This window comes from Sciurus carolinensis, chromosome 8, assembly GCF_902686445.1.
Source record: "Sciurus carolinensis chromosome 8, mSciCar1.2, whole genome shotgun sequence".
Lineage (NCBI taxonomy): Eukaryota > Metazoa > Chordata > Mammalia > Rodentia > Sciuridae > Sciurus > Sciurus carolinensis.
Window position 1 is genome coordinate 50,992,652 of NC_062220.1, and position 13,715 is coordinate 51,006,366.

Below are 13,715 nucleotides of genomic sequence, written 5' to 3' on the forward strand. Positions count from 1 at the left end.
TACTATGAATTTGATGGGGGCTGAACATCAACTGATTGAAAAGAGCACCTACTGTTTCAGGAAACATAGAAAACATATCTAAAGAGTAGTGCCATTCTCATTCCTTGAGTTCAGTAGAAGAAGAAGTAGTGACCAAGCACTTCCTGTGTCAATTTAAAAAGACTGGAAAATTAAGCTCAAGATGGAGTTTGTTTGGTATCACTCTGTACAAGTATAAGTGATATTAATGAATGTGGTATTTAATACAGCTTCTGGGTTTGCCCTGGGGGAAAATTCAATGCACATTTAAGACTTTCTCAGACTTTAGAACAGACTTACTCTTCAATGGTGATGAATGGGAACAATCTATAAACAATCTTTTGTCTTTCAATATCTTTAGAGGATCTCAAAAGGTAGCACAGTATTTTGATCAACAGTGGCACCTCTTCCATTTTTAACTTAGGTGCTTGTGGTTTTCTTTTTATTTAATTTCACTGTGAGATTTTGAAACCAAATGCTGCAAAGCAAAATGCATCTCATTAGCTTTTCCACTAAGGCCAATTTATGCAAATCCAGCATTATTAACTAAATAATTGAAGTGACCGCAGTTTGCAAGGAAAGAAAGAATGTGGCACTGAGGTATGGGAGAAAAATTAGGACTTGAAACATTCCTTCCTGCTTAACCCTCCATCATTTCAAAGACAGAGGCACACAATGCACTCCCACATGTACCTCCCTATAACTCTCCAGAGAGGGGCCGATAGAATGCTAGTCTGCATTCAGCCTTTTTGAGCCCCCAATCTCTTCCCCCTCCTTCTCCTCAATCTCTGTGGGCTTTACAAAGAACTGGGACATTTGAGGGAAATTTGATGTGCCACAGTCTGCTCTAAACAGTTAATGAATTCAACAACAATAAGGAAATCAAAGCCTAAGGAATTACTCATTTTTCCTCTAAGGATACCTTATTTGGGTAGACATTTTGCTCTATAATGTCTATAACTTGATAATTAGCTATTGGTCAGAGTGAGGCCATTCCATATGCTGTATGAGGCCAATAAACTGGCTATCTTATTTGATCTCGAAGACAGCCTTATTTGATTAAAATTTAAAAACCCACAAAGATGAGAAATTAAAATGATTTCTTTTTCTGTTGACTGACAGAAAACTGTTAGAATCCAGCTTTCCTGCAGCTTTTCTGAGAGGAGAAAAATTGAGATGTTTCCTCCACATCCTGCTAACTCAAGCTGAGGTATTTGGCTGGAACAACAATAGTATTGAAGCTTTAAAAGTTGGTGTGAAAAAGACAAAACTTGTAGAGAAAAAATTAGCATTGCTGTCAAGTAATTCTAGAGAAAAAGCTTCTACTGTGCAGATATAACCTTAGATCTACTTTAAAAATCAAACCACCATGAGAATGCATTTGTGTAAAGACTTTCAAATACTGAGGACTGAAGTTCTCAGCACCTTTTAAAAATCTCCTTTCAAACATTAGCAATTTTCGAGACTGGGCAATGCTTGGTCCAGTCAGCTTGATTTCATTTTACAAGGATGAGGTGACCTGAAACACATCCTAGGAGCTTTGACAGCCAGGCTGAGGTCAGGAGATCTCAAAAGAGTCAAGGAAGGACATGGCGCTGTGACTGAGACTCAGGGTTGCTTGTGTGCATATGTGAGGCAGAGCACAAGTAATGTTCACTTTTTGTTTTGTTCCACCAAATTGGCTAAGGGATTTATAAAGCCAGGGGCACTCATTATGATAATGCAGGTTAAATACTTTTAAAAAGCATATGCCACAACCCTCATGAATCAAAACATTCTTAGAATCGGGGGGTAACTGGCCATAAACAGCTTGACTCTTGGGCCAATTAAAATTCTACCAAGTTACTTGTACTTCTGGAAACCTTTATATCCAATAAGGAGAAACAGCCTGAAGAAGGAAAAATCTTATTTTTACCTGTGGAGTGTCAAGTTTAACAGTAACATCTTTTGACTGGTATTTACACACCATATTTAATCTGGGAATCTTTTTCTTCTGAATCATTCACATGCCACCAACACATCCATGAGAAGCCTACATCGGCCCCCATGTTGAGGGCACATAAAAATGAAGTCTTGAAATAACAGCTCAAGATACTGGTAGATCACCCACAAGAAAAATCTTCATAGTTAAATTTGGTCTCTATGCCACACAGTCAATTTAGCTTCTTAACATATGTCAAATTAAAAGAGGAAGGAAGAAAGAGTCCTGTATATTTCTTCAATTCACTTAAACAATTATTGAACTTTGTAGGAGCAAAGGAACAAGCATGCACTTCTCTATATGAATCAGTATAAAAGTCTTTCCCCACAAAGGCAAATTAATTCTTTATTTGCTTTAGAGTATTATGTCACAATGAAAGAGAAAACACACACACACACACACACACACACACACACACACAGAATTCCAAAAACAAAACCAGAAAACCAACCCCCCCACCCAAGTAAAAAACAAACAAACAAACGAAATCCCCAGACATTTCCATCTGGCAATCAAGAAAAGACAAAGCCTTTCCAGAAGCTGTCATCTCCTGTGTGTCACCATGTGGCACATGTAATGACGGGGACAGGGTGCTATGCCTAGACTTCACCATGTTTATTTATATTATGCTTCCTGTCTGCAAAATAGTAGAGGTCAAACCTGAAATAGTACAAAGGAGAAGTTTCATCATGATAAAGTCCCTGCCAGGAGCCAGACAGGAATTAGAAATGGGTAAAGAGGCTCAGATGGCAGTCACAGGAGGCAGCCATGATTCAGTTACACATCCAGTCTGGTAGAAATGGAACTGCAGTATTGCCAGAGTTGCCAATTTTCCCGTCTATCTACTCTTTTGTATAAAATCTCCCAGTTTTCAAATGTGAGCAACTAATTAAAAGATTGTGTGGGTCAAACAAAGCAGGTGTGTGGCTTAGATACAACCCAGACTCAACCTTTTTAGGACTTCAATGAAGTATGTGTGAGCAGTGAAGATGATTTGCACATGACTCAAATATTCACTTAGGATTACATAACTAAAGTGCAAGGAAAAGTATAAATTTCGTTAGAATCTAGTAGGCACCCGGAAATAGGGAATTTCTAGTAAATGTCTGGAAATATGGAAATGACTGAGTGCACTCTGCCTCAGTAGAAGGTTTGATAAATGCCATTATAAACCCAAGGGACTTGTGAGATAGTTTCAGGGAAAAAAATGAGTCTGAAATATTTCATTCAGAGGATCTATTCAATATCCATTATATATTACCTTCCAAGTAAAGTAGGTCATCTTACCTGCTCTCTTGAGAGTGCCATGCTCGTCAGTGCTTGCTGTTTGATAGACTTTTGCCATAACTATTGTTTTTCCCAAAGGCCCGCATGCTCTCGCCAGCTTCTGGTTGCAATCTCACATTTGAGACGGTAAAAATAGAAGACACTGAGGACAGAATGGAAAGTTTTTGTTTGTAGAATTATACATGTGTTTATGATCTTTTAAAAACAAGTGGAAACTGAGATGTGATTCTGGATGTGCAGTGTGTTATCTCTGAATTTTCAAGTGGTCACAGGTGCAAGCACAGGCACACACACAGGATGGGAGAGTCTGCTTTCCCCTCAGAATCATAGTTCAGGGCTCCCACATTTCTCTGATTAGAACAATTGGCTTGGATTTGGAAACAACATAGTTTTCCCTTTCTTTGTGCCATTCTTTCACTTAGTGGAGAAATATTTACTGAGGGAGTCCCACAAATCAGAGTGAAAGGAAATTATTGTTCTTATAGACTCTTGCTGGAGGAAACAGGATACAACCAAATAATTATCACAAATAGTGGTGTTAGGAAGGAAAATAGAACAGGGATGACACATGGGAAGTTTTGAAGGAGGAGGAGGTCAGCAAAGGTTTTCTGGATACTGAACACTGGAGCAGGGCAAAAAGAAGGAGAGAGGACAAGACCTGAACCTTCCTTAGAGGAAAAGTATGAACGTCAAAAAAAGGAGGTGAGAAGACAGGCAGATCAGTGAAGAGGCTACTGAGACAACACAGGTCAACAAAGGATGGAGAGTGGCCTGGGACAGGGTGAGAGCAGTGAGGTGGGGATTGGTATGATACCAGGCATATTCTGAAGGTAGGACCAACAGGGTTGGTGGATGAATTGGATATGGAGTATGCAAAAAGGCGTCAAAGAACTGTCACAAGCCGGGAGAACAACATTGCCATTTATTCACAAGGATAAGACTACAGAAGGAATAAGTTTTGGGGAGAAGATTAGGAATTAAATTCTGATAATACTTAGTTTGAGATGTCAATTTGATGGCCAAAGGGAGACACTGAGCATTTACTTGGATATGCAAGTCTGGACTCAGGGGAGGTAGAGCTCGAGATAGGACTTTGGAAGCTGTCAGTGTTTCGATGATGATATTTAAATCTTGAGATTGTGTGAGATCATCAGGGCTCCAGGACTGCATGCAGACAGAAAGATCTGAGGATTAAGCCTCAGGACACTGGAACAGTGAGAGGTCTGGCCTAAGAGAAATCAGCAAAGGAGTATGAAAAGGAGAGTTTAAGGAGGTAACAGGAAAACCATGAGAAGACCCTGCGTTGGAAGCCAAGTGGGGACAATGCCATGAGGTGGCCAACTGTGTCAAATTCCACTGATCAAGACAAAGGCTGGGAAAAGACACCAGACATTTTGATAACAGCAGTTCAGGAGTTATGGGGACAAAAGCCTAGCTGCAAAGGACTCAGGGCAGAATGGAAGTCTGTCCTGGAGGAAGCAGATATATTTGAATTTATTTTTGAAGGAATAGCATGAAGCCACATAATGCCATCTTGTTATTTAAGAATAATATGTAGGACGATGCAGGAAAACCTACGAATCTGGAAAGGTTCATCTCTAAATGAGAAATCAGAAGGCCAGTGGGACTAAGGCACCTGTCCAAGGCTGCCTCACTAGGTAACATTGGAGCTGAAGCTAGAATCCAGGTGGTCTGATTCCCAGCTCAGTTTTCTTCAGACTGTACCAATTTGTTGGCCTTCTTTTACTGGATTTGAGTTTTGTGAATTAGCAAATGAATGTAATAAAATCAAGGACTCTGTGCTATGAAGTGTATTTTGTTCATTTACTTTGACAAGGGTAGTTCAGCCTCAATTATTTATGTAACTTGATAGTATACACAGGAGAATGCCCTGTGGTGTATTTGGGAAAAGTAATGAATTTCTTCTAAATCAGCCCTCCATTTACTTCCCTACAATTAAATCTTTGTGAAGAAATGGGGCAAGGCTATTGGGGTTTTAGGACAGAGGGAGAATGATAGGGTGCCACCAGAATTAGCCAGTTTGAACCGTCAGACCCCAGGTAACTGTTTCATAACTCTTGCTTGATGCATTTATAATTCCACCAATACATTACTTATAAATTTTGGTGTTATGTAACTGCAATGAATGCTCACAGTTTTAATGTGTTTCAGCATCCATTTTGAACATAAGCTGAATTTTCTCATACTAAAGCAGGGCTCAGTCACCCTGACATAATTTCCAGGCCTTACACACGCCCCACTCCAGTTCTTTCGTCTGGTCCATCCATGTATCTGCCCTATACAGCTACTCCCTGGTGACTTCTTCCCTATGGGACATCCAGACATGGCCCACTGGACTGGCCCCACTAACCCTCTCACCCTGCATGTACTGTGGGGATATATGTAGTGACCACCCCCCGGTTACAGTGAGACCACAGGAATTCTTGTCTGCTTGCTTTAAACCTACCAATTAAAATTCCCCAAGAGAAACTTGTTTGGATGAAACCCTAGACCACCCAAAGTGGTCCATGTGTCCCTCCTCTTGGTACCTGGGCTCCTGACCTCTGTGTGTGAAGACTACATGCATGTGGTACACTCCTCAGGACCTATAAGTACTAGAACTTGTAAATTTTCACATTGTGCTTTGTAACTGCAGCCATTTCTGAGATCTGCCCCCTGAGGGTAAGGCCTCTGTGAAGTGACTCCTGCAGGTGGACCTCTGAGGGTGCTCTTCTCAGGACAGAATGGAAGAGGTCTGGTCCTCTGGTGGCTGCTGGGAACAGTAGCTATCAGCTAAGTTGATAAAGAAACTTGAAAGTTCCATTTGAATCAGTAACTTGAGGATTTTTTAAGGATAAGTCAAATATGAAAGATATTACATTGTTATGTTTTCTTCCAAAGCAAGTAAGAGTCCAGCTTAAGTGTTAATGCCTCATTTTTTATACTGTTCTATAGAAGAGCTACAGTGCCCTGCAGTACCTAGCCTACAATAACATGGATGCTCTTCTCACAGGCCTGACAGATCAGAGCACGCCAAGAAAACTGCAGTTCACTATTTTTATTCCCAGCCTATTCTTTTTTTTTTTTTGTTATTATTATTATTATTATTATTATTATTACTATTGTCCTGGGGATTCTCAGTTCTTTTTATTTTGATACAGGGTCTCACTACATTGCTTAGGGCCTTGCTAAGTTGCTGACGCTAGCCTCAAACTTGCGACTGTCCTGCCTCAGTCTCTTGATGGCTGGGATTACAGGCATGTGTCACTATGCAGGACAGTCTTCTCCTTTCAACCTGGTTGTACTACCTGCCTGCACAAGGGTTTTTCTTTTGCGGGCATTCTTTATAAAGTGCTATAAGTCATCTTGGAGAAGGAGAATGCTGTAGACTGAACTGAGTCCCCATTCCCAATTCACATGTTGATGCCCTGAACCCCAATGTGTTGTTATTTGCAGATGGGGCCTACAGAGGTGGTTAGGATTAGATGAGGTCAAGAGGGTGGGGCACTCATGATGGGATTAGTAGCTTCATTAGAACAGGAAGAGAGAGGCAAGGAGGCCCTCTGCCAGCCAGAAGGAGAGACCTCAGTAGAAAGGATCTGTGGGCACCTTCATCTTGAACTTCCCATCCCCAGAACTGTGAGTAATAAGTGCCTATTGTTTAAGCCACCCACTCTTATTTTGTCATAGTAGTCTGAGCGGATGAAGACAGTGAGGTTCCTGGAATTGGTGAGTCTGAACAATGACTTGGTTGCTAAGACAATCCATTTATTGATTTCTGCAACACTTCTTCCTCCCAAGTGGACCTCCTTCCAACTCTCCTTGGAAGAGAAGCCCGCGAGGGCTCTGGGCTGCTGCTACTGAGGCTGCCATGTGTCAGATGGAGCACTTTCCTAAGACTATTGCAACATGAAACTTAATTTTAAGAATTTCTAAATGTAGTCTGCGGAACATTAACCCAGACAACAGAGTCACCCAACCAGTCATTTCACTTAAAGGAATAATGCTCGAAGTCTCTGAAGCCGGGGAATTCTTTGTTTTGTAAATATGTTTACAAGTACAGCCGCGTTGTTCTAAATGGAAATGACTGTAGTATTTAACACTGGGATTGTCCTTGCTTGCGACTGGATTTATGCTTCATAATGATTATCTTCTAGACACAGAAATAGCATTTCTGTAACTCAAAATTGTTACCGGAGGCATTTAGTAGAATCTTGCCTTAAAAATATAATGATTTTTCATCTTTATTCTCCCCCCTTCAAAAGGTTTCACTGCTCCTGATGTTTAACGTTATGCAAAGACGTGTTTCTGCCAATGAATATCGCCTTATGGTTATGCTTCTGCAAATAGCCTGCTGTGAGCTGATAAAGGGATTAATGCAGCCAAAATTCTTAATCTGTGAAATTACAAATTAAATTCTCATATTAAAAATACCACCCTGAGGTATTTTTTGTGGTTTTAATTCCCCTCTGGTGTTCTGCATACATTGTGCTTGTTAATGATGGGGACAAGGCTGTCTCCGTTGGCAGTCTGCTGCGGAGTGATAATGTGTAGGCATTTACTCACTGATAGAAACTGGATTTAACCACTGGCTGATAAACTAAGTGGCAAGTGGGTAATAAGTCCATATTAGCAGAAAAGTACTACTACAGAATTCAGAATTCATAGACCATCAAAATCCTGGCTTAAACTCAATCATCAAGTCAGATGGGATTGAGATGTCACAAAGGAGGAGTGATATCAAGTTACAAGTTCCACTAAAGGGGGAAAACAAGCCATATGTTTGAGTGCGGTGAGCTGTAAATGAATGAGTCTATGTGCATCTTTTTTTTTTCCCAGTATAAGAAGATGAGTCACCAAATCATTATTTTCCATAGGAATTTTATGTTTGCTTTTTCTTTTAATTGGGGATCACTGTTATAATTGCCTGTGGGTAGATTTTTAGACAGGAAGTAGGGCAGAATATAGAGTAAATATGGACAGGGAATATATGAAATGTTAATGAGGATTTGCTAAGCACAAGGATAGTAGTAGATTAACATATCCATTGTTACTTTAGGGTAAAAGAAGTTGTTGGAAGTAAGTGTGGGATATCAAAAAGATCTAGGGTAGGGACACTCAATAGGAGTTGTTACCTGGGGTTCAGTTCTAAAGTAAAAGGCTACTGTTAAGGTGAAGCTAGTGATGCAATGGGGAAGAAAAAACAAACAAACAAACAAACAAAAAAACTAAAATCTAAGAGACAAAGGAAATTTAGTTTTGTGTCCACTGAAATATTATATACACAAGGCTTAATAAACATTATAAATATTTGTGCATATATGCAGTATGTTATTTTAAGGCCAACAGAAGAGTATGAGAAAAATATAATAGGCATTTAAAAAGAATCTATCACCATTGAACAAAAATATTCCTACTGAAATAGTGTTCTGCAAAATTTCACAAGAATTCTGCTTCACACTTGGGAAGAAAGCTGAGGTCCCCCCAGCCATAAATCCTCCCCCAAATATTTTAAATGTAATTGAAAAAGCCTGTGTAAGAAAGAATACTTTCATAAAAACAAAACAAAAACCCACCCAGGAATGTGTTTTGTGTTAAAAGATTCAGAGAAGAGCTGTCTATACAAATACCAAGAGCATGTGCAGTTAAAATGAATTACATGTCTTCAGTTTTTACATATCAATTCAGTGCATTAGCCAATTGCCAACTCTGTTCCTCAGCTCACTGCATAGCAGTCCTTTTTAAGGTTATTGTTACAACCAAGATGGTTTCTGAGAATTAAACAGAAATGAATCATTTCTCCTCTGTGTACTGCAGTCAGTTAAAATAGTACTGTATGCATAAAGCACTAAATATGTAAATCATATTTTCCTTTTCCTTTATGACTGCTCAGATCATTTTTTGGACACACACATTATCAAATACAAAGATGCACAGCTGCAGACTGCAGAGTAGAGATAGCAAAGAAGGAATCCATTTTCTTCCTGTGTCTGGTAAGCTAGAAATTGAATGGCAGGATTCCACTAAATATATATACACGTGTCCCCTGCCCCTCCCTGCTCTTGTGCACTCATATATGCTCTCTCTGTCTACACACACACACAAACACACGCACAAAACACATACACACATATACATAATCTTATATTTGTGCACACATAGGCAAGTGAATTCTCTCTACATGCATGTTCCCTATACATAATAAAGTACTTTGGATATGCAGATGTGTCATACTTACTATCAGTCAGCTCCCATAGCCGTGGGGGAAGGTCACTAAAATACTCATGGCTCAAGGCAGCCTGTGCTGATAGTCTGTTCTTTGGGGAACACTGTAGGAGCTTAGAGGCCAGATCTTCTGCATGATTTACATAGCTGAGCCTGAAAACACAAGCGAAATGAGAAATCAGACCAAAGAAGAAAATCCACCAAATAAGACAAAAGGATTGTGTAAATTTTCTGTACTTCAATTATTCCTGGCCAGGAAATCAACTTAAATTACCTACTGAATTCACACTGGTTCTCAGTATCAATGACATTAGGTATCATAGTACCAGTGATTTGAAAATGTTTCTACTGTAAGCAAAGGGTTGCTACTTTCAGAATGAATAAAACTAAGTCCAGGGAGAGAGAATTTCAGAAGACAATTTACCAAATAGTTGCCAGCATTTTGTTCACCGGATCTACGTACTGCATACACATCTGGATACAGTTATAGAAAATTAATACCAAATAACTAGGAGAATTAAAATAGAACTGCTATTAAATTCTCTAGTTACTAAAATTACTTTTCCTTCAAAAGTTTATATTTTCTTGCATTTAATATAAAACCATGGAAACAAGTGCCCTGTCAAATACCAGCCATCATGATATTACAGGTTAACAAAGGGGGTAGGCTGAAATGATATGGGGCAAAATCAATTCAAGATGACCTTTAAAACAACAGTAGATAAAAAATATGTGTCTCAAGATTATGGAAAGAAAAAAAAAAAAAAAAGGGATAGGAGTGAAGTCTTTTACAAGCTTTCAAACCCAAGGCAGCAACACTCAGCCCAGCCCCACCTTGCTTTCCAGGGGACCTCTATTTTTCCTGCTGGAAGCAATGAACTACTGATGATTAACATAATATTGATAAGAAGAGTATTCTGAAAAACAGCTACTCAGCAACTTTTCCAGGCACTTTTCACAATATCATGTTTATTATGGTCCACAAGGTAACTGTCTCCATTTGCTAGTGGTGCAACGTAAGGAGTCAGAGATGATAATAGATTGCTCAATTACAATCCATGTTCTCTAAGGGTGTCAGTCATGGACCCTGAATTTCTGCAACACACAGTGCAGTATGTGCTTTGATTCTCAGAGGCAGCCAGAAGTGGGTGAGAGAAAGTTGCTTCTATGCATGGGCTTTTTTTTTTTTTTTTTTTTTTTTAGAAAAGCCTCCAAGATATTAACACACAATTAGTGAAGAAACATCTGTCCTCAATGACCAACACAATTCTCCTCATGCAGCTCATTAGTGTTGATTTGAAATCACTATGGGGGGAGCACTGAAGAAGAAGAAAGGAGGTAATGAACACAGTTTTTAAAAGGGAGAAAAGCAAAGAGAAACATTATTCCACAGATCCAGTCTAAGAGACTGCTCTGAATCTTCATGTGTAAAGGACTCAAATGGGTTCAATGTTTGGTTACTGTGAGGGCTGTTTATTTATTTATTTACAAACAGATCAACAGATTGGTTTTATTTTATTTTTGCTTGTTTTGCTTTTGTGGTCCTGGGGATTGAATCCAGAGCTTCCTGCAGCCTAGGCAAGTACTCTGCCACTGAGCTAACTCTCCAGCTCTAAGGGTTTGGTTTAAAATGTTTCTTCCTGGCAAAGAGAAATTTGTCAAAGGAAAAGGACATTATAAGAAGACAAATTATATAAGGACATTATAAGAACCACTTTCTAAGTCCATGTAAGTAGTATACATTGACACTTTTGAGAAACTACATATGATATCCTAATTAGAAGTTTTATCTGAAACCATAATTGTGGCTTATTAGATTGTTAGAATTATTGTTCTAAATCTCCTATTGTGATGTATATTTTTCAATCTTTCCTTGTTAGTCTATCAAGTTTTTGTTTTATATATTGCAAGTCTGAGTAATTAAAGGCCTAACAGTTCAACACTGTTATACCTTCTTGGTAAATTAAGTCTTTAATCCTTACATTGTGATGTCTTTTTTTTTTTTTTTTTTTCCTTTAATAAAACTTTCTAAAGTTTGGGGTTTTTTTTTCCTGTTAATTTAATGACCCCAGCTTTCTTTTATTTAGTATTTGCCTGGCATACCTTCTGTCAACTGCCAACTTTTATTGTCTCATATCCTTAAATTTAAGGTGTTTCTTTTGTAAATATTACATAGCTGGTCTTAATTTTTATCCAGCTAAACAATCCCTGTCTGCTAAGAAGTAAATTTAGTCCATTTATATTTTGTGATTCCTGATATTTTTGGAATTACTGCTACCAATTTAATTTTGTATTCTATTTTGTCCTCCTTTTCCTTTTTTCTTTTCCCACCTCTTTCTAAAATCAAGTTTTAAAATTTTACATCTTAGAAGTCCTACATATTTCCATGCACTAGTAGTGATCCTTAACTCTTTTTTTTCCTATTTTATTATTTCCTGAAGTTCTTAAACTCTTTTTAGTTTATTTTTTAATTTTCTACACTGCATTTTGATTCATTGTACACACTCTTGTAGTAAGTTTTTACAAGTTGTTGGACACTGATAAATTATTTCATCCATAGGACTATCATCACAAATAAACACATTCCAAGTAGTACACATATACCACTGAACTGACTTCAACATATATCATCATTTTATGGATTATACAGAACTACTTTCTAAGTCCATGTAAGTAGTATACATTGACACTTTTGAGAATCTACATATGATATCCTAATTAGAAGTTTTATCTGAAACGCATTATTAAATATGCAGCTATTACATCACACGGCTCAATATAAATAATAGATATCTGCTGAATTCAACAGCAGAAACTCATTTCTCTCTTTGCAAGAGAGGTTGGGAAGAGAAGGAAAAAAAAGTTACACTTGTAATAAAAATAGTTGGTAAACAACTTTCAATAGACACAGAAAAAATTTACAGGATTTTCAAAAATTTTGATTAAGTATTATTTTAGTTACCACCACAAATCATCTCTACTTTAAAAGAATATTTACAAAATTAAAGGGCATATGTCCTGCAGAAGGCAAACACATTTTGCTAAAAATACTTGATGGGTCAATGGTTCACTCCAACTTTTTCTTCAGGCCCTCTTTCAAGTTGTGCCCCAAAGTGCAAACATTAAATTAAACTTTAAGACTTTTCTTTTGTCTGGAGACATTAAAGATATGTGCTTCTGTACAATGTGGACTTCACATGAACTTTTCAACTAGAGGTTTGTGATTTTCAAAATGGAAGTTTCATAACAGAACAAAATGAAGTTTATAGAAAGACATTAAGAAATCATCATAAGACTTGGACAAAGGCCAACAAAATCAATGGTTACACAAACCTGATGTGTACTGTTTTAAATGTGGGAGATATAAACATAAAGTAGCAGGCAAATAGCCACGCAGGCCTTACTAGCAACATTTGAAATGACTAAGGGGAGAGACCACAGAAGGTCTAGGCTGCTGTTTATGGTTTGTGGGATTTTAATTCTTTGTGATAATGCAAACATACAAGCATTGTCCTCAGTATTTTGTTACCTAGTCTCTCTACATTTCTTACATCTTGAAAAGATTTGGGTTTGGGAATAGATTTGAAGAGGACATAAATAAAACTGGTCAGTTGATAGAAGGGGAAAGAAAGCACCTTTTAAATGGTGAACAGCAGGGCATTTTCTGCTAAGTGTCCAATAGGCGGATCATAATTTGAACAGAAAAGTTGCAATTCTGCCAAGCTTGAGGCCTGTACAACTGCTTATCAATATGCCTTCAGTAGACTTATCATTCAGGAAGCCTGCATTTGGCTAATACGTATCATAAACTTGATCCTATCTTAAATTCTATTTCCAGTCCAATAGCACTAGACAGTTCAGTTTTTGACTGTAACAGTTACTTCCATGACTACTGGTGTCTGTGAAGTGCAGTCATACATTAGGACAATACTTTCATAATAAAGAAGTTAAGTTCTACCTCACTTTTTTCTTCTGAACTTTACTTCATATTTCGTTCCACCATCGAATAATTCAAGGGCACCAAGCACTAATGCTCTCCCATGGCCTTCGACCTGCTGACTGCAACGTCACAACTAGGTTCTTCAGGAAACTCCATTTTATAACACATAACCAGCCATCCAGTCGAGTTGGGTGGCAGCATACCACCAGTCCAGAACCTTTCCTCACAGAAGAGCAGTGTTGGAAGTTGCTGTACCACTGTGGT

At 38.2% G+C, this 13,715-nt stretch overlaps 1 protein-coding gene across 4 annotated transcripts in view; it reads right to left on the bottom strand.

The window, feature by feature from the left end:
• Positions 1 to 13,715, bottom strand: part of Cdk14 (cyclin dependent kinase 14) — a 549,244-nt gene that overhangs the window by 75,106 nt on the left and 460,423 nt on the right. For all 4 annotated transcript variants that reach the window (XR_007109786.1, XM_047560804.1, XM_047560806.1 and 1 more), the window contains 2 exons: positions 9,525 to 9,664; positions 3,287 to 3,428 (listed from right to left, as the gene is read on the bottom strand). Coding sequence is in view for 3 of the 4 variants with exons in the window: in XM_047560804.1 (XP_047416760.1) it covers positions 3,313 to 3,428; positions 9,525 to 9,664 (256 nt within the window). In the remaining variant the exon portion in view is untranslated. The remainder of the gene's footprint in view (positions 1 to 3,286; positions 3,429 to 9,524; positions 9,665 to 13,715) is intronic.